This window comes from Coregonus lavaretus (genome assembly GCF_964263955.1).
Source record: "Coregonus lavaretus genome assembly, chromosome: 15".
NCBI classification, from domain to species: domain Eukaryota; kingdom Metazoa; phylum Chordata; class Actinopteri; order Salmoniformes; family Salmonidae; genus Coregonus; species Coregonus lavaretus.
This window is the reverse complement of record NC_140002.1, coordinates 4,615,016-4,640,022: the sequence shown is the minus strand read 5'-3', so window position 1 is coordinate 4,640,022 and position 25,007 is coordinate 4,615,016. Positions and strand designations below refer to the sequence as shown.

The following is a 25,007-nucleotide window of genomic DNA, read 5'->3' as shown; positions in this document are numbered from 1 at the left end:
TCCCGGGCCAGCTGTACCTATCTAACCCTTTCCACTGTCCCGGGCCAGCTGTACCTATCTAACCCTCTCCACTGTCCCGGGCCAGCTGTACCTATCTAACCCTTTCCACTGTCCCGGGCCAGCTTTATCTATCTAACCCTCTCCACTGTCCCGGGCCAGCTGTACCTATCTAACCCTCTCCACTGTCCCAGGCCAGCTGTACCTATCTAACCCTCTCCACTGTCCCGGGCCAGCTGTACTTATCTAACCCTCTCCACTGTCCCAGGCCAGCTGTACCTATCTAACCCTCTCCACTGTCCCGGGCCAGCTGTACCTATCTAACCCTCTCCACTGTCCCGGGCCAGCTGTACCTATCTAACCCTCTCCACTGTCCCGGGCCAGCTGTACCTATCTAACCCTCTCTGGCTGTACTGTACTGATCCTCTTATAATTCATGTGTAATGCTGCAGTCACTTGGCGTTGGGCCCTGAGCCTCTCTTTACTGTGGGTCTGTCTGTGGGCCCGTGATGCTGTAATGCCTGTCTCCTCTATCCTGCACTGACAGCCTCCCCAGCAGCCAGCAGACAGGGTTTGGGGCATGGGGTGGTGTGTGGGGTGGTGGTGTGGACTGGAGCAGTGCAGACAGAGAGGAGTGGTGTGATATTGAGTGTGGTGTGGTGATGCAGTCAACGCCCAGGCAGGCAGGCAGGCATGTGCAGGGGAAGGAAGGGTAGGGAAGCCCAGCTCTGATTGGGTTATTATCAGTGCCAGGCCCCAGCCTCTCTCCTCTCATGCTGTCTGCCCAGAGAGAGAGATGGGAATACCAATCCCCTGCAGCAGCCACACCTCTGGGGAGTGAGAGATGCTCTTGTATCCTGGTCCTCTGGGACCACCATGCCTGGCACACTCTGCCTCACAGACCTGCTGTTTTAGGGGAAGAACGGCTTTGAGATGCAGCCAAAGAGTAATTTGAATGCTTAATGCCCTCTGTCTCTCTTATGAATCATTTGAATGCTTAATGTCCTCTCTCTCTATTTTCTCTCCTGCTGTGAGAGAGGGATGCACCGACGGGTCTGAAGAGGATCAAAGTGCATTCTGATTTACACACTCAAAATCAGTTTGAAGTGGGATTTCAGCATAATTATCTTCTTAACAACTAATTATTTGCTGGTTCAGTAGAATGGAATCAATGAACCATGTTGCCAGGGCTGGGTATAGCTGGAGCTGGCTGGACTGGTAAATGTCAGAACGAATTGGAAATGCACCAAAATGATTCCTTGGTGCCATGATGACACATTCTCCAGAGCTGTCATGTGATGCCTCCGTGTTCACTGAGTCGTTTAATCGGCTTTAGAGTTAGATGACTTTGTTGTAGTGGAGCTCTAGCATTAAAAGCAGTAGTGGTAGGTGCATCCCAAATGGCACCCTATTCCCTTTATAGTACACTATTTTTGACCAGGGCCCATAGGGCATTTGGGACTCATCTGTAGACCCAGGGTGTTTGCCTCTTCACTATGAATAGTGCTAGTCTGTCTGTGTGGATGGCTGAAAATGCAATAATATTCAAGAATTCCTGTCACATTCTTCACATTCATCACTCGTGTGTCACTAATAATGTTTCATATTCATACACAATCTCACAACAGCTTGCTACTGACTCTATGGCCATAGATGAACTTCTGCTCTGATTGGCTGTGAGTGAGGAAATCACTTCCTGTTTGGCACTTCCTGCCCTGGATGGTCCTGGGTTTTCAGGCAGAGGACATGTTTGATTGAATATCACTACATTGACGGCCTCACATCTCATGTTTGATTAGTAAATCCTACACACTGGCTCTCTCACAGAGCCTCAGCTCTGGCCCACTCCACAACCTCCCCCTCCGCTCTCGTCTTTCTTCAGTGCACGCTCTCTCTCTTCACATATCTGTCACTCTCTTGTCTGACTGGCTATTGTGCACCTCCATTTGTAGTTCACTGCTCTGTGCTCTCTATCTCTTCATGTCTGCCAGTATCCTGTCAGACTACTTCAGTCTTACTCCCTGCTATCTCCCCATGCTGTCAGCCTGTTGTACACCTTTGGGCTGCCCGCCCAACGCAGCCTTCAGCCTTGCCCTCCTCTCCTCTCCTCACCACTCAAACTTACTGCCCTCTTTCCTGTCAGTCGGTCTTACTCTCTCCTGGCTGTCTTCAGCCTAGCCTTCCTGTCCTCTCTTTCCAGGCTCCGTCACACAGGCTTGGCCCACAATGAGAGCTGACGGAATGGGGTCAGGGGATCGCCTTGGCAACCAATCAGCCTGGAAATGGATGCTCTCTTTTCAGGTCAAGTGTCACAAAGGGCCACGGCTGTGTCTGTGTGCCGAATGCTAAGTAGAAATACACCCAAATTAGCACCACTTGGCTACAATGTTTCAGACTGCATGTTACTGCAAACATTCAAAATAAGTGAATATGTAACATACCATGAGGTCTGTGTTTTAGACCATCTTAAGACTTTGGTCATAGAAGATTCAGCCTATTATCAAGGTCTTTTGAACTTGAACAATGTCCTTAGGCGTGCATTTTCCAAGAAACTGCTGCTGACACTGATGTTGCTAATGCCAGGAATGTTTCAGTGATTCCAATGCTTTTCCTGTATAAACCCTTTGACTCCTGTAGAGTAAGAGGTAAGCCACATGATATACAGTGAGGGAAAAAAGTATTTGATCCCCTGCTGATTTTGTACGTTTGCCCACTGACAAAGAAATGATCAGTCTATAATTTTAATGGTAGGTTTATTTGAACAGTGAGAGACAGAATAACAACAAAAAAATTGAGAAAAACGCATGTCAAAAATGTTATAAACTGATTTGCATTTTAATTAGGGAAATAAGTATTTGACCCCCTCTCAATCAGAAAGATGTCTGGCTCCCAGGTGTCTTTTATACAGGTAACGAGCTGAGATTAGGAGCACACTCTTAAAGGGAGTGCTCCTAATCTCAGCTTGTTAACTGTATAAAAGACACCTGTCCACAGAAGCAATCAATCAATCAGATTTCAAACTCTCCACCATGGCCAAGACCAAAGAGCTCTCCAATGATGTCAGGGACAAGATTGTAGACCTACACAAGGCTGGAATGGGCTACAAGACCATCGCCAAGCAGCTTGGTGAGAAGGTGACAACAGTTGGTGCGATTATTCGGAAATGGAAGAAACACAAAATAACTGTCAATCTCCCTCGGCCTGGGGCTCCATGCAAGATCTCACCTTGTGGAGTTGCAATGATCATGAGAACAGTGAGGAATCAGCTCAGAACTACACGGGAGGATATTGTCAATGATCTCAAGGCAGCTGGGACCATAGTCACCAAGAAAACAATTGGTAACACACTACGCCGTAAAAGCCTGAAATCCTGCATCGCACGCAAGGTCCCCCTGCTCAAGAAAGCACATATACAGGCCAGTCTGAAGTTTGCCAATGAACATCTGAATGATTCAGAGGAGAACTGGGTGAAAGTGTTGTGGTCAGATGAGACCAAAATCGAGCTCTTTGCAATCAACTCAACTCGCCGTGTTTGGAGGAGGAGGAATGCTGCCTATGACCCCAAGAACACCATCCCCACCGTCAAACATGGAGGTGGAAACATTATGCTTTGGGGGTGTTTTTCTGCTAAGGGGACAGGACAACTTCACCGCATCAAAGGGACGATGGACGAGTCCATGTACCGTCAAATCTTGGGAGAGAACCTCCTTCCCTCAGCCAGGGCATTAAAAATGGGTCGTGGATGGGTATTCCAGCATGACAATGACCCAAAACACACGGCCAAGGCAACAAAGGAGTGGCTCAAGAAGAAGCACATTAAGGTCCTGGAGTGGCCTAGCCAGTCTCCAGACCTTAATCCCATAGAAAATCTGTGGAGGGAGCTGAAGGTTCGAGTTGCCAAACGTCAGCCTCAAAACCTTAATGACTTGGAGAAGATCTGCAAAGAGGAGTGGGACAAAATCCCTCCTGAGATGTGTGCAAACCTGGTGGCCAACTACAAGAAACGTCTGACCTCTGTGATTGCCAACAAGGGTTTTGCCACCAAGTACTAAGTCATGTTTTGCAGAGGGGTCAAATACTTATTTCCCTCATTAAAATGCAAATCAATTTGTAACATTTTTGACGTGTTTTTCTGGATTTTGTTGTTGTTATTCTGTCTCTCACTGTTCAAATAAACATACCATTAAAATGATAGACTGATCATGTCTTTGTCAGTGGGCAAACATACAAAATCAGCAGGGGATCAAATACTTTTTTCCCTCACTGTACTAGAACTGTAGGACACAACCTAATTGGATTTGAGGTGGACTATTTTAGACAGAGGGCAATTCCACGGTAAAGGAATTGCGCTGAGATTTAGATTTTTCACTCAATTAACACAAAACAAAAACCATTGAACTAAAAGTTTAACAAACCATAGAACTCTATGCACAATGACTACTTTTAACAATTTATACTGACAATTTTATAAAAACACATTTACTGGAAGAACTGTGCAGATGCATAGTTTGGTAACAGAATTTTGGTAAAATCTTCCTCATTTTTTTTTTATGTGTACACGTTTTCCAAAAATTCTGTTAAATATCTGCTCCGAATTAAGATTCAACGATGTTTGCAGAAATATAATGGGTTGTCGGCTATGACATGACACATTGACTTTGAAAAAAATCGCTTTTGGTTATTAAACTACAGAAGGTGAAGTGGGTTTACAACGGGTAACATAATTGCGGTAACGGAATTTCATCATGGGTCCCTGATCCTTACTGCACAGAAATACATAATTATGGATATGAAAGTCATTCTCTTCATGGTGATGTATCCTGAATAGGTACACAAAGGCACACATTTGCATATTTGGGTATTATTCTACACACTGGCTATTATTGTAATGAGCTCTGCCCCCAAACAAGATCACATTTGGTTGGTTTGGACGGACCAAATCTGAACCAATCATAGACGTTTATGTTTTACAAGTTTGGACATCAAAGTACAGCACAGTAGAGCTCAGTAGAGTACAGCACAGAACATTAGAGTATAGTACAGTACATTACAGTACAGTACAGTATAGTTCAGTACAGGACAGTATAGTTTAGTACAGGACAGTATAGTTCAGTACAGGACAGTATAGTTCAGGACAGTATAGGTCAGTACAGGACAGTATAGTTCAGGACAGTATAGTTCAGGACAGTATAGTTCAGTACAGGACAGTATAGTTTAGTACAGGACAGTATAGTTCAGTACAGGACAGTATAGTTCAGGACAGTATAGTTTAGTACAGGACAGTATAGTTTAGTACAGGACAGTATAGTTCAGTACAGGACAGTATAGTTCAGGACAGTATAGGTCAGTACAGGACAGTATAGTTCAGGACAGTATAGTTCAGTACAGGACAGTATAGTTCAGGACAGTATAGTTTAGTACAGGACAGTATAGTTCAGTACAGGACAGTATAGTTCAGGACAGTATAGGTCAGGACAGTATAGTTCAGGACAGTATAGTTCAGTACAGGACAGTATAGTTTAGTACAGGACAGTATAGTTTAGTACCTTACTCTAGTGTGCTGTACTCTACTGTACTGAACTATACTTTTCTTTACTGTGCTGTCCTGTGCTGTCCTGTACTGTGCTGTCCTGTGCTGTGCTGTACTGTACTGTGCTGTCCTGTACTGTGCTGTGCTGTCCTGTCCTGTACTGTGCTGTCCTGTACTGTACTGTGCTGTCCTGTACTGTGCTGTCCTGTACTGTGCTGTACTCTGCTGTCCTGTGCTGTCCTGTACTGTACTGTACTGTGCTGTACTCTGCTGTCCTGTGCTGTGCTGTGCTGTCCAAACTTGTGAACCCAACTTTGTTTTGTGACTACTGTGATTTCCCATTGTAGCCAATACAATTACCGAAATTCCATTACTGAGTTTTAAACACTTAATAATTCATAAACAAAATTGATATCAGTAAAAACACTATAGGTAATTGATAGGTCGACCTTTACTTGTTACTTCTGGGAACTTTCATTATCTTCCCTCCACATGAGGGATAAAAATGTGAAAATACAGTATCTTAAAGAGACAGTGCATTCGGAAAGTATTCAGACCCCTTGACTTTTTCCACATTTTGTTACATTACAGCCTTGTTCTAAAATTTATAAAATAAAACAAATGTCCTCATCAATCTACACACAATACCCCATAAAGACAAAGTGAAAACAGGTTTTAGAAATGTTAGCTAATTTATAAAATCTTAAAAACATAAATAACTTATTAACATAAGTATTCAGACCCTTTGCTATGAGACTCGAAATTGAGCTCAGGTGCATGTGTTTCCATTGATCATCCTTGAGATGTTTCTACAACTTGATTTGAGTCCACCTGTTGTTAATTCAATTGATTGGACATGATTTGGAATGGGTCGAGGCACAGATTTGGGGAAGGGTACCAAAACATTTCTGCAGCATTGAACACACTGGCCTCCATCATTCTTAAATGGAAGAAGTTTGGAACCACCAAGACTCTTTCTAGAGCTGGCCGCCTGGCCAAACTGAGCAATCGGGGGAGAAGGGCCTTGGTCAGGGAGGTGAACAAGAACACGATGGTCACTCTGACATGGCTCCAGAGTTCCTCTGTGGAGATGGGAGAATCTTCCAGAAGGACAACCATCTCTGCAGCACTCCACCAATCAGGCATTTATGGTAGCGTGGCCAGATGGAAGCCTCTCCTCATTAAAAGGCGCATGACAGCCTGCTTGGAGTTTGCCAAAAGGCACCTAAAGACTCTCAGACCATGAGAGACAAGATGTTCTGGTCTGATGAAACCAAGATTGAACTCTTTGGCCTGAATGCCAAGCGTCATGTCTGGAGGAAACCTGGCACCACCCCTACGGTGAAGCATGGTGGTGGCAGCATCATGCTGTGGGGATGTTTTTCAGCGGCAGGTACTGGGAGACTAGTCAGGATAGAGGGAAAGATGAACGGAGCAAAGTACAGAGAGATCCTTGATGAAAACTTGCTCCAGAGTGCTCAGGACCTCAGACTGGGGCGAAGGTTCACCTTCCAACAGGACAACGACCCTAAGCACACAGCCAAGACAACGCAGGAGTGGCTTCGGGACAAGTCTCTGAATGTCCTTGAGTGGCCCAGCCAGAGCCCGGACTTGACCCGATCAAACAGAGACCTGAAAATAGCTGTGCAGTGACACTCCCCATTCAACCTGACAGAGCTGGAGAAGATCTGCAGAGAAGAATGGGAGAAACTCCCCAAATACAGGTGTGCAAAGCTTGTAGCGTCATACCCAAGAAGACTTAAGGCTGTAATCACCGCCAACGGTGCTTCAACAAAGTACTGAGTAAAGGGTCTGAATACTTATGTAAATGTGATATTCCAGTTGTAGTTTCTACAAACCTGTTTTTGCTTTGTCATTATGGGGTATTGTGTGTAGATTGATGAGGGGGAAAAAACAATTTAATCAATTTTAGAATAAGGCTGCAACTTAACAAAATGTGGAAAAAGGCAAGGGGTCTGAATACTTTCCGAATGCACTGTATGTCGGTTTTTGGTAACGGAATTTCAACGCACAAGGCAATGTTTCTTAAACGTACAAATTTTTTTTTCTCCAAAACTGTGTTGATATTCGAATCCCTGAGCGACTAGGTGAAAAATCTGTTGATGTGTCCTTGAACTTAATTGCTCCTGTAAGTCGCTCTGGATAAGAGCGTCTGCTAAATGACAGGGGTCTTTGGCAGGGGTCTTTAATTCAAATATACACTCGTTTATGTTTTCTAAGACCCGTTTTCCATCTGTTTGACCAGACATCAAAGCCTCTGCTTATTCAAAATTTTTAGGATATAAAATAGTTGAAAAATTTATATGTGCCATGCTGCCTTAATAAAAAAATAATAATAGACTCTTAGCTTTCATTTGACATGCTCCTATGAACTTCATGTTGGTGCTCATGGGTCCTTTTACATGGAAATGACCCAAAATAAACTTGACTGTTTGTATCCAAGGAGGCAGAGATATCTTGCTAAGTCTCTGCGGTGACCTCCGTGTAAGTGACCTCACTGCTATGAACTGCTCCATGTGTGTGAGATAGAAGGAGTGTCTCAGAGGTCTTTGTACACATCTAGCGCTGCTGTTCCTGTTGTATGCGTCAACAGCAAACTGAGAGGCCCTCCTGTACTCACTCCAATTTTCTAGCTGTGTATGAATACCCTTGAAACCAGCACAAGGTGATCCCTGGGTTGTTGAATGACGGTTGAAAACCTGTTGGGACTGTTGGGACTGTTTTCTTTTAGTCTCTAGTTTTGCACAGATAAATGTACACTTTTGTTTTTGCCTCCCAGAATGAATTAGGCCTAATGTTTATGTCTGTTAGTAAGTGGCTGAAACCAATGTCAAGTTTGTGGTAGCTGGGGAGGTCGGCTAGTTGGAAATGGCACTGGTCCTAATCTGGTTAGTGAAATACAGCAACTCAAGAGAGAAGGGAGGAGGACAGAGCCTCATAGGGCTCTGTCCCCCTCCCTTCTCTCTCTCTCTTCTCTCTCTCTCTCCCCTCCCCTCCTTTCTCTCTCTCTCTCTTTCAATTTAATTGCTCTCTCTCGCTCTCTCTGTTTCTTCTCTCCTGTCTCTCTCTCCCCCTCCCCACTTTCTATTCTCTCTCTCTCTCTCTCTCTCTCTCTCTCTCTCTCTCTCTCTCTCTCTCTCTCTCTCTCTCTCTCTCTCTCTCTCTCTCTCTCTCTCTCTCTCTCTCTCCTGTCTTTCTCTCCCCCTTCTCTCTCTCTCTCTCTCTCTCTCTCTCTCTCTCTCTCTCTCTCTCTCTCTCTTCTCTCCTGTCTTTCTCTCCCCCTTCTCTCTCTCTCTCTCTCTCTCTCTCTCTCTCTCTCTCTCTCTCTCTCTCTCTCTCTCTCTCTCTCTCTCTCTCTCTCTCTCTCTCTCTCTCTCTCTCTCTCTCTCTCTCTCTCCCTCCCCTCCCTCTCTCTCTCTCACTCTACTGTCCTGGAGCAGAACAAGCTTTAAATTATTGCTGCTGCACCACATGAAACGTCATGATCGCACATAGGAAATGGTTTCCACTTCTGTGGATCTCATGTTGAATGTTAATGTGCTGCTTGCTGCACTACTGTTTTTGTGGGAGTTGTTGGATGATTTCGTTCCTTTTAGTGGAGAAAACCTCCCTGGTTTCTCTACTTGCTGTGTCAGCATCAGGCGTGGCAGAGCCAAAAACCCTGGAGAAAGAATTCCGGCAGCTAAAAAAATAAAAGATTGTTGTGTTCTTCATGGTAGCCCTTTTTGTGCCTGTTGCTAGGAGACGGTAAGAGCTATGTGGCTGAACATTGAGCCTGGTTTGGACAAGAGAAAAGACACGGAACAGAGGAAGGAAAGAAAGAAAGAAAGAAAGAAAGAAAGAAAGAAAGAAAGAAAGAAAGAAAGCAGTGGAAAGAGGAGAAACCTCTGGGGCTTACAGATATACAGTTCTTCTGTGTTCCTTGTGTTCTGCTTCTACCACTCTGAACTGTTTACTTTAGTTCCCAATAGCTGCCTTACATTCTCACTGTTTCTCCCTAATTCTCTGGGTGTTCTAGCAGGCCCTTTGTGGTCCTACTGGTCCTTTGTTTTCTTGGTTTGAGTTAGCCATTGTTAAAACTCTGTTTGGTTCCAAGGAACATTCTGTTTCTGATGAGGCTTCAGTTTTCAGGGGGAAACAGCAGCCGCTAAAATGGCTAACACAGTCCATTTCTCTTTAGTTCTTTCCTGACTGACTGTCATTACTCCCTGGGATTCTCTGTTTCTGTTTGTCAGTCATTAAAGCACTGGAAGAGCGTAGCAGTGAGAGGGGTGTGTGTGTGTTTCCCTCTGCCAGTCTTTTCTATGTTGCTTCGCTGATGATAGTAATGAGGCAAGCAGGGTGTGACCCAATCTTCCCATGCCCCTCTTTCATCAGTCATCGAACTTTAAATACACATACATGTCTATAGTCTCCATGCTGACACATGCAGATGTGATGAAAGCCAGCTGTTCAGAGAGACAAACAAAGGATGTGTTTCCAGTGTGTGTGTGTGTGTTCAAGGGTCCTCTTTTTGTCCACCGCAGCACTGTGTCAGAGGCTGCCCCGTTTGCTATTGTAACTAATCAAACGCGTAGGTCACATTTGATTAGTTAAACACAGTTTCTGCATGTGTTTGTGGGAACGTAGTGTTCTATCTGCCTGTGTGTGTGTGTGTCCTGGCTTCAAGTCAAGTTCTGCCCTGTCTTGACCTTCTTCAAGTGGATGCCACACACTGTGTAACAATGATTGAGTTTTCAATCATTGTCATTGTGACATAAACTACATGACCAAAAGTATGTGGACACCTGCACGTCAAACATCTCATTCCAAAATCATGGGCATTAATATGGAGTTGGTTCGCCCTTTGCTGCTATAACAGCCTCCACTCTTCTGGGAAGGCTTTCCACTAGATGTTGGAACATTGCTGAGGGGACTTGCTTCCATTCAGCCACGAGCATTAGTGAGGTCGTGTACTGATGTTGGCCGATTAGGCCTGGCTCGCAGTCGGCGTTCCAATTCATCCTAAAGGTGTTCGATGGGGTTGAGGTCAAGGCTCTGTGCAAGCCAGTCAGGTTCTTCCTCATCGATCTCGACAAACCATTTCTGTATGGACCTCGTTTTGTGCACGGGGGGCATTGTCATTCTGAAACAGGAAAGGGCCTTCCACAAACTGTTGCCACAAAGTTTGAAGCACAGAATTGTCTAGAATGTCATTGTATGCTGTAGCATTAAGATTTCCCTTCACTGGAACTAAGGGGCCTAGCCCGAACCATGGAAAAACAGCCCAAGACCATTATACCTCCTCCGCCAAACTTTACAGTTGGTACTATGGATTCGGGCAGGTAGCGTTCTCCTGGCATCCGCCAAACCCAGATTTGTCCGTCGGACTGCCAGATGGTGAAGCGTGATTCATCACTCCAGAGAACGCGTTTCCACTGCTCCAGAGTCCAATGGCGGCGAGCTTAACACCACTCCAGCCGACGCTTGGCATTGCTCATGGTGATCTTAGGGTTGTGTGATGCTGCTCGGCCATGGAAACCCATTTCATGAAGCTCCTGACGAACAGTTCTTGTGCTGAAGTTGCTTCCAGAGGCAGTTTGGAACTCAGTAGTGAGTGTTGCAACCGAGCTTCAGCACTCGGTGATCCCGTTGTGTGAGTTTGTGTGGCCTACCACTTCGCGGCTGAGCCGTTGTTGTTCCTAGAGTTTCAACTTCATAATAACAGCACTTACAGTTGACCGGGGCAGTTCTAGCAGAGCAGAAATTTGACGAACTGACTTGTTGGAAAGGTGGCATCCTATGACGGTGCCACGTTGAAAGTCACTGAGCTCTTCAGTAAGACCATTCTACTACCAATGTTTGTCTATGGAGATTGCAAGGCTGTGTGCTCGATTTTATACACATGTCAGCAACGGGTGTGGCTAAAATAGTCGAATCCACTAATTTGATTAATTCATTCCGTATGTCAGAACCTTGGTCCATCTGTACTATAGGTCTCCGACTTTCCTCCATCTGTACCGCAGCTCTCTGACTAGCCTTTCCTCCATCGGTACCTCAGCTCTCTGACTAGCCTTTCCTCCATCTGTACCTCAGCTCTCTGACTAGCCTTTCCTCCATCTGTACCTCAGCTCTCTGACTAGCCTTTCCTCCATCGGTACCTCAGCTCTCTGACTAGCCTTTCCTCCATCGGTACCTCAGCTCTCTGACTAGCCTTTCCTCCATCGGTACCTCAGCTCTCTGACTAGCTTTTCCTCCATCGGTACCTCAGCTCTCTGACTAGCCTTTCCTCCATCGGTACCTCAGCTCTCTGACTAGCTTTTCCTCCATCTGTACCTCAGGTCTCTGACTAGCCTTTCCTTCTCGTAAATTTTTTTCTGTCAGCTGTAGTTCTCTCTCTCTCTCTCTCTCTCTCTCTTTCTCTTTCTCTCTCTTCCTCCCTCTCTCTCTCTCTCTCTCTCTCTCTCTCTCTCTCTCTCTCTCTCTCTCTGCCTGGCCTCAGGGAGTGCACCTCAGGTCTATGTCTCACACTGCAGTCAAACCACCAGCAGAGATATTTACACAAGTGGGAGTAATTAGCATGTGATTGAGAGGTATGTGGAAATCACGCGTGTGGATCTGGGCCTGTGTGTGTGTGTGTGTGTGTGTGTGTGTGTAGCGTGTTTGTGTGTCAGTGAGTGTGTAGCGTGTTCCTGGGCCTGAGCACGGGCTAGCCCACACCAAGCCGACAGCAATCCCACACCAAGCCGACAGCAATCCCACATCATTACATACCAAGCCCAGCTAGAGGCTAGCCCACACCAAGCCCAGCTAGAGGCTAGCCCACACCAAGCCCAGCTAGAGGCTAGTCCACACCAAGCCCAGCTAGAGGCTAGCCCACACCAAGCCCAGCTAGAGGCTAGTCCACACCAAGCCCAGCTAGAGGCTAGCCCACACCAAGCCCAGCTAGAGGCTAGCCCACACCAAGCCCAGCTAGAGGCTAGTCCACACCAAGCCCAGCTAGAGGCTAGTCCACACCAAGCCCAGCTAGAGGCTAGTCCACACCAAGCCCAGCTAGAGGCTAGCCCACACCAAGCCCAGCTAGAGGCTAGTCCACACCAAGCCCAGCTAGAGGCTAGTCCACACCAAGCCCAGCTAGAGGCTAGCCCACACCAAGCCCAGCTAGAGGCTAGTCCACACCAAGCCCAGCTAGAGGCGGGGGGGCTCTCTGCTCTTTCGCTGCTCTCTGATTGGGCAAGGATGTAGGGTGAAACCACTGTACTCCCCTCAGTACTTGGGAGCTGCTAGTAGTGGGGAGGAGAGGGAAGAGGGGAAAGGGTGTTAAGCTCACTGTACTTTGAGTAATTTGGCAAGACCTGAGTGTTGAAAAGTGCTGCACTGCACATAGACCCTGGCTGGTGATGATGGGAAATATGACTCTTCAATTCCTTCTACTTCCACTTTCCCTCAAGCCTGGAGCAGTAACAATGTGTGGAGGTTTTGTATACCCACTACCCTCTCACCAAGGGCACAGGGAGAGCATGGGAACCTGGGTGTGATTGGTACATGGCAGAAGAGGTGATGCTGTATTTAGAAGTCATTTAGCACAATATCGCTTCATATCTTATTTGTTGTGTTTTTTTAATAAATGTTTATCTTTTATTTTATAATAATTATAATAATAATAATTGGTCATTTAGCAGACGCTCTTATCCAGAGCGACTTACAGGAGCAATTAGGGTTAAGTGCCTTGCTCAAGGGCACATCGACAGATTTTTCACCTAGTGGGCTCGGGGATTAGAACCTGCGACCTTTCGGTTACTGGCACAACGCTCTTAACCACTAAGCTACCTGCCGTTATTGATTACTGCACTGTTGGGTAGGGCTGGGAATTGCCAGGGACCTCACGATACGATATTATCACGATATTTAGGTGCCAATACGATATGAATTGCAATTCGATGTTCCAAACACATTGCTGCTGCAGCGGGACAACAGAGCCATGAGAAAACAAGTTTTGGCCAGTCATGGAAATAAAAATGCTGAAGGAAGATTTAAAAAGAAGATGGAGAACAAGCTATGGAATGTTGGTGCAGGTACAGTAAACTAGCACAAAAATAATATTGCGATATTATCAAAACGATACACTCAAAAAATTTGGTGTTCAACAAGGATTCTTCTAAGATCGTCAAAGTTCTTCGAAGAACCTTAGGGTTATTGGCACTGGAAATTGCCCCCAAAAGGTTATTCCATGAACCCCATAGGAGGTGGGGTTCATCGAGGAATCTCCTTAGTTGGTGGGGGTTCTTGCAGGAACCTAACTGCCTAACTGAAACATTTGGATTTGAAAGGAGAGCAGGTGCAGGCACTTAACTGAAACATTTAAATATATCCTCAATTTAAGGTAAGGGTTGTCCCTTGTATGATATCAATTGATATTGTTTTATGATGATACCATCTATCTTTTCATATTTGTGCAAATCTTCCTAAAAACAGAAAATGGACACAATTCAATGGATATCAATCAACAAAGAGGTAAGAATATGTAGGCTATAAGAATATGTTGAAGGCTAGCTGTATTGGGTGCAGATGACTGAACTTCTCACTTTTGTGTCTGTCTGCAGGTATACAGACGAGGAGGCATACAAAGGTATGTTAATTGGTATTGGTATGTTATGTTGATCACATTTACCATCCTCCTCCCTTACCTCTTCAATAAATATCCCATAGGCCTCTACATTAAGGACAAGGAATGTGTATGAAAACCATTATCAAAACAGTTTTTTTCATTTACATTCAACACAAAAACCAAGGTATGAATACTGTTGTGTGCATGTTTTGTTAATCATCTGTATAATTACAATTTTTTTCATTCACAGACTTCACCCTCCCTACACCTCTGAATATAACAGGAAACCTGTTTGATCACCATGCACTGCAAAATAATTCTGGCTATGTATACGGAGAACAACAACACATTAACATCAACATGCCAGAGGATATACTTGTTGGACTTGGGGTTCTGCTGGGAGTTTACCTCATATTTGGATTTTGTAATTCTGCTTTGCCACTAAAATCATAATAAACACTGACAACTAAAATATTGTGTTATTGTTGTTATTGTTATGCATATAATTAATACAAATCATAATAAGGGAGGTAGTTCAACAATGAACCACAAAAGGTTCTTCAAAAGGTTATTCGAGGATCCATTAAAATGAGTTTTTTGAAGAACCATTTTAAAGGGTTCTTTGAAGAACTTTAAGGGGTTCCCCCAAAGTTTCAATTTGAAGGACCCCTAAACGATACTCCAGGAACCTTTTCGTATATTGTAAAAAATAATATCCTGATATGTAACTGTATCTATTTTTTTCCCCCATCACTACTGTTGGGTAGAGCATGAAAGTTAAGCATTTCACTGTACTTGTATATGTGACAATAAAACTTGAACTTGATAGTTTTGCTTCAGGAAATCAGGTACTAGAGAGAGAGGGAGCGAATGCAGAAAGTAGCTCTCACAGACTGGGCATCTGGATTAGAAATCACCCCGGATACATTAGCTGAGAGCCTCATGTTAACCCTGATTATCTGGAGGTATTAACATGACTCATAATACGTCTAGATGGCATACAGTGCTCATGATGAGTGTGGATCAGTTGGTAGAGCATGGCGCTTGCAACACCAGGGTTGTGAGTTCAATTCCCACGGGGGACCAGTAGAAAATGTATTGCATTCACTACTGTAAGTCACTCTGAATAAGAGTGTCTGCTGAATGACTAAAATGTAAATATTACAGCAAGAGAAATGCACTAGGGTTGGGACTGGGGATATATGATGTTGTTTTCTTTCAATGACACAGTTTGACCTCAGTCATCCTGTGGTAATTTAGGGGATGTCCCTGTGCATCACTTCTGGGGTAAGGAGAAGGTCATAAGCCCACAAAATGGGAGAATCTCCATTGCATACTCCTCTCTCCTCGCCTCCTTCTCAAAACCCATTGGAGAAAAAGGTCAGAGGGGAGGGACCTCTGGAAGGAGGCAAGGAGAGAGGACGCAAGGAGTATGCAATGGAGATTCTCCTAGTGAGAGCAGAGGCCCAGCATTGACTTGACTTTGTAATTCATGTAACCAGCCTGCTCTGAGAGTGAGTCTGTCTGTGTGTGTGTGTGTGTGTGTGTGTGTGTGTGTGTGTGTGTGTGGTGTGTGTGTGTGTGTGTGTGTGTGTGTGTGTGTGTGTGTGTGTGTGTGCTGGCATGGTCTGTGACTGATAGAGCTGACGGAACAGAACGATGACCCCTGACCCCTAGCTTTCCTGTTGACACGGGGCCACCTGGCACCTCCCGGAAGTGGAATACATTCATTTCCACTCCTCTTACCTCACATTTGTCTCTGAGAACAGCTGAGAGACCTCAGTTTCCTCCCTGGGCGACGTTACAGGAACACGTGTTGTCTGTCTCCAGATCAGTGCCTAGCCTCATTCTGACAAACGGATGGAAATGAAAGGACTCAAATACAACATGATTGTACTTGTAGACACAAGTTTTCTTTAGTTAACGGGACGCTAAGGCCGTTGCCATGGAGATTGAGGGGAGGAGCAAAGTTCTGCCCTGGGGCTGCATCTCAAGGGTCATCTACTCTCTCTCTCTCTCTCTCGCTCTCTCTCTCTCTAATTGGCCACAGTGGAATTGGCCCGTGTTGATTTTGGTTTAAATTCACAGCGCTTCAATTTCTGCTCACTGGGTTTGAAGTCAGCAAGATAAGAGTGGAGACTGCGTGCTGGAGATATTCATGTTTAGTAATACATTTGAAGTCTAGAGGTGATTGGTGATGATACTCATGATGTTTGATGGAAGGCCTAAAGATGACTAATACATCAGTCTTTGTCAGTTAGAAACAACACAGGAGTAATTTTGGTTAATGTTGTTCTGCTATCTGAGTGACAGCTAAGGGACACACTGCAAGGATCATTTTCAGGAAATTCCATATCTCATTTGATAATAATCTATGCCTTGATACGTCTCAGAGTGTCCTAAAATGTCTCAGTGCTGATAATATTCCTCATATTAGCCTCTCTGTGTGGTTTTATCTTTCTGGTTCACACAACTGCACATAGCCAAGCCCTAACTGAAGTGACTGTAGTCACATAGCCAAGCCCTAACTGAAGTGACTGTAGTCACATAGCCAAGCCCTAACTGAAGTGACTGTAGTCACATAGCCAAGCCCTAACTGAAGTGACTGTAGTCACATAGCCAAGCCCTAACTGAAGTGACTGTAGTCACATAGCCAAGCCCTAACTGAAGTGACTGTAGTCACATAGCCAAGCCCTAACTGAAGTGACTGTAGTCACATAGCCAAGCCCTAACTGAAGTGACTGTAGTCACATAGCCAAGCCCTAACTGAAGTGACTGTAGTCACATAGCCAAGCCCTAACTGAAGTGACTGTAGTCACATAGCCAAGCCCTAACTGAAGTGACTGTAGTCACATAGCCAAGCCCTAACTGAAGTGACTGTAGTCACATAGCCAAGCCCTAACTGAAGTGACTGTAGTCACATAGCCAAGCCCTAACTGAAGTGACTGTAGTCACATAGCCAAGCCCTAACTGAAGTGACTGTAGTCACACAGCCAAGCCCTAACTGAAGTGACTGTAGTCACACAGCCAAGCCCTAACTGAAGTGACTGTAGTCACACAGCCAAGCCCTAACTGAAGTGACTGTAGTCACATAGCCAAGCCCTAACTGAAGTGACTGTAGTCACATAGCCAAGCCCTAACTGAAGTGTCTGTAGTCACATAGCCAAGCCCTAACTGAAGTGACTGTAGTCACATAGCCAAGCCCTAACTGAAGTGACTGTAGTCACATAGCCAAGCCCTAACTGAAGTGACTGTAGTCACATATTCAAGCCCTAACTGAAGTGACTGTAGTCACATAGCCAAGCCCTAACTGAAGTGACTGTAGTCACATAGCCAAGCCCTAACTGAAGTGACTGTAGTCACATAGCCAAGCCCTAACTGAAGTGACTGTAGTCACATAGCCAAGCCCTAACTGAAGTGACTGTAGTCACATAGCCAAGCCCTAACTGAAGTGACTGTAGTCACATAGCCAAGCCCTAACTGAAGTGACTGTAGTCACATAGCCAAGCCCTAACTGAAGTGACTGTAGTCACATAGCCAAGTCCTAACTGAAGTGACTGTAGTCACATAGCCAAGCCCTAACTGAAGTGACTGTAGTCACATAGCCAAGCCCTAACTGAAGTGACTGTAGTCACATAGCCAAGCCCTAACTGAAGTGACTGTAGTCACATAGCCAAGCCCTAACTGAAGTGACTGTAGTCACATAGCCAAGCCCTAACTGAAGTGACTGTAGTCACATAGCCAAGCCCTAACTGAAGTGACTGTAGTCACATAGCCAAGCCCTAACTGAAGTGACTGTAGTCACATAGCCAAGCCCTAACTGAAGTGACTGTAGTCACATAGCCAAGCCCTAACTGAAGTGACTGTAGTCACATAGCCAAGCCCTAACTGAAGTGACTGTACTTTAGCCACCCTTGCTTCCACCTAAAACTGTAATCATCGGTTTCCTCAGCTGCCTGGGTCAAGTCAGGAGTTGAGACACATCCGATGCTGTGTTGCTGCTGAAATATGCCTTTGTTTTCCTAAATGAATAGTGTTTCTATTCAAATCCATGTGTAACAAAGAGCTGCATAGGACTGTGGCTGCTTGTGGATATCCTGTTGATATGGTTACAGGGCCCGGCCTTAAAGTGGAGTCACATAGTCAGGGACACACACACAGACACACACATACTCACAGACAGCACTGAAGTAGTTTCACTAGTATTGCCCCAGAGGAGACAGCACTGTAGTAGTTTCACTAGTATTGCCCCAGCACACGGTGCACAAAGGGAATATTTGTTGATACAGAGTTAGGCCAGCAGCAGGGAGTGTGTGTGTGCGTGTGCGTGCGTGTGTGCGTGTGCGTGCGTGTGTGTGTTTGTGTGTGTGCGTGCGTTCATGCATGTCTGTGGTATGTCATGCATCTGCATCACAAAAGCAGTGCTCATTGAGGGTGCACTATCGGGAGATTAGGGCTACTGTGTGGTGAACTGTGGCCTAGTGATGGGGACGTCATTAACAAACCACAGCCGTATCTCAGACACACACACACACACACACACACACACACACACACACACACACACACACACACACACACGTCTAGCCAGTAGTTGGCACTACCAGACACTTAACCACTCCAGTCTAAAACACACACAGCCTAAAGATCTGTGGAAAGATTCGGCCATGTTTCTCCCACACACTGCAGCTCCCACTCCATCCTACTGCTAACGGACTTTCACTGACACGGTCAATGTGTACTGCTACTGCCGTATGTCATGTTTAAATTGCTCTGTTGCTTCCGGGTGCAGGCACTCTGGCGGATTCCCGTTCTTTCCCTCATTGCCGGTCTGTGTCTCTCTTCAGGGGCCCTGTGGGATTGTGTTCCAGGGGCTAGAGAGCAGGACTGTGCTGTACCATTGTGTGGTGGGCTGGAGATCAGGAAGCAGAGGATAGAGGAGGAGAAGAATGGGGGGGGATTCTGTCGCTGAAGTGGGGATAGAAGGCTGGAGAGGCAGGAGTCATCCCTGGCCGCTATCCTTCCTCCTCTGGCGTCACAGAACATCCAGTGACAAAACAGCAATGGCAGCGGTTAGCTTAGTGTTTACTATCAAAGCCAAAGACTCATTTTCAACCGCCGCTTTACCCAGTGAGGGACGTGCTGGAGAGATGTGTGGAAAACCTCACAGAAGAGGAGATGAGAAGGAGACATGACATGACAGGCCTGCTGTCTGAAGTATCTGCAGTGGAAAAGTCTGGCTTTTAGCTCCCAACTAGCTCCCATCTGCACCGTACTGCCTGCCGTGTGGTGTGTGTGAGGGGGTGTTTGGCTCACCTAGACTCTACAGCACTGTTGGCCACCTGTCACTCACCTAATCCTTCTCCAACAGTCTTCAACATTGCCCTTACAGAGAAACAACATGGCCGAACCTCTAATGCCTAATTTGAGTCATTTCAGAAGACGTGAAACGTGACGAGGACCTGGTGTTGGATCAGGTGACCAGTCTGACCACAGAGATCTCGATGTACAGCTGAGGTTCCCTATCTATGGCCAAAGTGTGTTCATACTGTGGTTGCTTCGATGCCAGCAACACATTGTGACTCACTTTTACGAGAGCGAACTCTGAACCCATTGGCGTTTTATAGCCAGCTCTGAGGGCTCACTCCTGAGGCGAGAGCTTCCTTGATATGCTGAGGCATCCAGTATTTATGAAAAAGTACAAGGTTACGGGGCCTGTGTAAAAAATAAAATAGGACTGGCAAGCAACTGCAAATCTTTCCGCACATAGGGCCGCTATTTACACAAGCATGGTCAATTTCTCTCTCTCCATCCCTCTCTCTCTGTGAGAATGGTTGACACACAACCTGTGCAAAGGACAGCGAAATCGCTAAGGAAGGAACCTTTAACACCTCATGCATTTTTTTAAAGACACCCATATGCCTCCCTCTTTTTGTTAACGTGACTTGCCCTCTCTCTGTCCTCCTTCAGATCTGTCCACGGCCAAGAGGAAGTTTGCAGAGTCTCTCAACGAGTTTAAGTTCCAGTGCATAGGAGACGCAGAAACGGACGACGAGATATGTATTGGTGAGCTCGCCCTGAGAAACTTGTAGTTACACACTCAGCACCAGCATAAGCTGGTCACCAGTGTCTAAAACATAGCGAAGGCTGGTCACCAGTGTCTAAAACATAGCGAAGGCTGGTCACCAGTGTCTAAAACATAGCGAAGGCTGGTCACCAGTGTCTAAAACATAGCGAAGGCTGGTCACCAGTGTCTAAAACATAGCGAAGGCTGGTCACCAGTGTCTAAAACATAGCGAAGGCTGGTCACCAGTGTCTAAAACATAGCGAAGGCTGGTCACCAGTGTCTAAAACATAGCGAAGGCTGGTCACCAGTGTCTAAAACATAGCGAAGGCTGGTCACCAGTGTCTAAAACACAGCGAAGGCTGGTCACTAGTGTCTAAAACATAGCGAAGGCTGGTCACGAGTGTCTAAAACACAGCGAAGGCTGGTCACTAGTGTCTAAAACATAGCGAAGGCTGGTCACTAGTGTCTAAAACACAGCGAAGGCTGGTCACTAGTGTCTAAAACATAGCGAAGGCTGGTCACCAGTGTCTAAAACACAGCGAAGGCTGGTCACCAGTGTCTAAAACATAGCGAAGGCTGGTCACCAGTGTCTAAAACATAGCGAAGGCTGGTCACCAGTGTCCAAAACACAGCGAAGGCTGGTCACCAGTGTCTAAAACACAGGATAAGCTGTTATCAACGCAATTAGGTTCCTTGACAAGTTGGATGAAATTTAATGACATCAATAAACTTGCCATTATGTTAAAAGTTTGAGAAACCATGGTCTGGAGCAGGGACGGAACAAGCAGTAGCTTGCTAGTTGAAAACACATTCTGGTCTAAAGCAAGCATGTCAACTAGGATTTCAAATTAATAACCTTGTTATCCAAGCAAAGTCACAAATGTTGAATGTTAGATTATGTACAGAGCCAAAGTATGATCACTGGCTCATTATTTATTGTTAACCTCCCACTGTATCCACTCTGTCTGTCGGTCTGTCTGTCTCTGTCTGTCTGTCTATCTCTAACCATCTACAGCAAAGTCTCTACAGGAGTTTGCTGGAGTGTTGCAGAACCTGGAGGATGAGAGAACGCGGATGGTGAGTGTCAGATATACAGTGTCTTCGGAAAGTATTCAGACCCCTTGACTTTTTCCACATTTTGTTACGTTACAGCCTTATTCTAAAATTGATTACATTATTTTTTCTCTCAGCAATCTACACACAATTCCCCATAATGACAAAGCGAAAACAGATTTTTAGAAATTTTTGCAAATGTATAAAAAAAACCCCCTGAAATACATGATTTACTTAAGTATTCAGACCCTTTGCTATGAGACTTGAAATTGAGCTCAGGACCATCCTGTTTCCATTAAGCATCCTTGAGATGTTTCTACAGCTTGATTGGAGTCCACCTGTGGTAAATTCAATTGATTGGACATGATTTGGAAAGGCACACACCTGTCTATATAAGGCCCCACAGTTGACAGTGCATGTCAGAGCAAAAACCAAGCCATGAGGTCGAAGGAATTGTTCGTAGAGCTCCAAGACAGGATTGTGCCGAGGCACAGATCTGGGGAAGGGTACCAAAAAATGTCTGCAGTATTGAAGGTCCCCAAGAACACAGTGGCCACCATCATTCTTAAATGGAAGAAGTTTGGAACCACCAAGACTCTTCCTAGAGCTGGCCGCCCGGCCAAACTGAGCAATTGGGGGAGAAGGGCCTTGGTCAGGGAGGTGACCAAGAACCCGATGGTCACTCTGACAGAGCTCTAGAGTTCCTCTGTGGAGATGGGAGAACCTTCCAGAAGGACAACCATCTCTGCAGCACTCCACCAATCAGGCCTTTATGGTAGAGTGGCCAGACGGAAGCCACTCCTCAGTAAAAGGCACATGACAGCCCGCTTGGAGTTTGCCAAAAGGCACCTAAAGACTCTCAGACCATGAGAAACAAGATTTTCTGGTCTGATGAACTCTTTGGCCTGAATGCCAAGCGTCACGTCTGGAGGAAACCTGGCACCATCCCTACGGTGAAGCATGGTGGTGGCAGCATCATGCTGTGGGGAGGTTTTTCAGCGGCAAGGACTGGAAGACTAGTCAGGATCGAGGGAAAGATGAACAGAGCAAAGTACAGAGAGAGCCTTGATGAAAACCTGCTCAAGAGTGCTCAGGACCTCAGACTGGGGAGATTGTTTACCTTCCAACAGGACAACGACCCTAAGCACACAGCCATGACAATGCAGGAGTGGCTTCGGGACAAGTCTCTGAATGTCCTTGAGTGGCCCAGCCAGAGCCCGGACTTGAACCCACATTTTATTGGCCACATGCGCCGAATACAACAGGTGCAGACATTACAGTGAAATGCTTACTTACAGCCCTTAACCAACAGTGCATTTATTTTTAATAAAAAAGCAAAATAAAAGAGCAGAAGTAAAATAAAATAACAGTAGGGAGGCTATATATACAGGGGGGTACCAGTGCAGAGTCAATGTGCGGGGGCACCGGGTAGTTGAGGTAGTTGAAGTAATATATACATGTGGGTAGAGTTAAAGTGACTATGCATAAATAATTAACAGAGTAGCAGCAGTGTAAAAAGATAGGGTAGGGGGTGGGGGTGGGGGGGGGCAGTGCAATTAGTACGGGTAGCCATGATTAGCTGTTCAGGAGTCTTATGGCTTGGGGGTAGAAGCTGTTGAGAAGTCTTTTGGACCTAGACTTGGCACTCCGGTAACGCTTGCCGTGCGGTAGCAGAGAGAACAGTCTATGACTAAGGTGGCTGGAATCTTTGACAATTTTGAGGGCCTTCCTCTGACACCGCCTGGTATAGAGGTCCTGGATGGCAGGAAGCTTGGCCCCAGTGATGTACTGGGCTGTCCACACCACCCTCTGTAGTGCCTTGCGGTCGGAGGCCGAGCAGTTGCCATACGAGGCGGTGATGCAACCAGTCAGGATGCTCTCGGTGGTGCAGCTGTAGAATTTTTTGAGGATCTGAGGACCCATGCCAAATCTTTTCAGTATCCTGAGGGGGAATAGGCTTTGTCGTGCCCTCTTCACGACTGTCTTGGTGTGTTTGGACCATGACAGTTTGTTGGTGATGTGGACACCAAGGAACTTGAAGCTCTCAACCTGTTCCACTACAGCTCCGTTGATGAGAATGGGGGCATGCTCAGTCCTCTTTTTTTTCCTGTAGTCCACATTCATCTCCTTTGTCTTGGTCACGTTGAGGGAGACACCACCTACTGTACTGGAGAAAACCGGTACAGTAATCGCTGCCAAAGGTGCTTCAACAAAGTACTGAGTAAAGGGTCTGAATACTTATGTAAATGTGATATTTCAGTTATTTTTTATTTTTGGTTGCAACAATTTCTAAAAACCTGTTTTTGCTTTGTCATTATGGGGTATTGTGTGTAGATTGATGAGGGGGAAAAAAAACATTTAATCAATTTTAGAATAAGGCTGTAATGTAACAATACGTGGAAAAAGTCAAGGGGTCTGAATACTTTCTGAACATGAAAGTGTTATATAACCAGTAGAGTGAGGTCCTGTGTGATCAGCTGTGTTGTGACTGATCTCTGCTCAGATTGAAAACGCCAATGATGTGCTGATCATGCCACTGGAGCGCTTCAGGAAGGAGCAGATCAGTGCTGCCAAGGTAAGGATATATTATGACTGGACCCCCGATAAGGGTACAATTGCGGCCCGCAATTCGGGGCATTCCTGCATACTTATATTTCTATTGCTAATTTTCTTTAGTTAGGACAGGCGGGAGGCAGGGGCACTCCGGTACAGTAGGTGGTGTTAATGCACAAAAACTTTGAATGCCAGCCGCCGATAAACCCCACAGAAGATGGGCATTGTTTTCCCGCAGTTCTGTTAACGACAGTGAGGGCAGGCGGGAGCGAAGGACACTGTCTACCTGTGTTGCTCCCGCTAGCTAACAAGGAGGACTGCGGTACACAGCAGGCGGGGGTGACACCATGTGCTAGCTAACTATCAAGCTAGCTAGTACACGGTGTTGCCTCAGCCTTCCGCCTGCTGTGCTAGCGGGAGGCGGGGATGACCGGTAGACAGTGTCCTTCGCCCTCGTCTGTCAGGCACGGTTTCCCCCCCCCCCCTAAATGACCTGTTAATCCCTACTACAGGGTCATTGTGTGATTTTACAATCCCTCGTAGATTACGAGGTGAATTATAATCCTTATTGGGTCATGTAGCCATTTCATAAACCCTGTTTAGCCTTGAAAGACAACAAAAAAAACATCTTTGTTTATGACATTTTAACCTATCCGCTGATTGTTAGGAAATGCACTGATCACTCAAATATTAGCAGTTTGCCCTTCAGTTTGACAGGTAACTGACTTTGTCCAGGTTGTTCTGATTCCACAGGCACTGCATAGACGTTATATGTTTGTAGGGTAGACTCTATGTAATGTATGCACTGCAGGGAGCAGCATCTCTCTATTAAATCACCATTGATGGCAGCATTCAAAGCGCTCCCTAAACTGTACCTCTATGTCTAAAACGCTCTCAGCTCTGCCTGCCAGAGCTGACAGGTCTTCTGTGATAAGACACTGCCACCACATGGCCAATAATGGTAATACATGAAGGGCTTTATCAGGATTTAGTTGGTTGATTGTCAATGAAGAAAGAAAGGTAACAGACCTCATACTGAGTGTGATATTGTAACCCTTTTTACACATTGACATAATTTTGTGAATGTACCTCACACCATATCACTATGAAGTCAAAGTCTGAAGGAGGTGTATGTTCATTGAATGTTTGAAGAATAATTGAGTGTTTGAAGGATACTTTAACTCAAAAAGCCCACATTG

At 45.6% G+C, this 25,007-nt stretch overlaps 1 protein-coding gene across 1 annotated transcript in view; it reads left to right on the top strand.

Moving 5' to 3' along the window:
- The window catches only part of LOC311142811 (rho GTPase-activating protein 26-like), a 137,096-nt gene that overhangs the window by 31,217 nt on the left and 80,872 nt on the right, over positions 1–25,007 (top strand). The window contains exons 2-4 of the mRNA XM_084178501.1: positions 20,106–20,201; positions 21,218–21,279; positions 23,759–23,830. Of these exons, the coding sequence (XP_084034627.1) occupies positions 20,106–20,201; positions 21,218–21,279; positions 23,759–23,830 (230 nt within the window). The remainder of the gene's footprint in view (positions 1–20,105; positions 20,202–21,217; positions 21,280–23,758; positions 23,831–25,007) is intronic.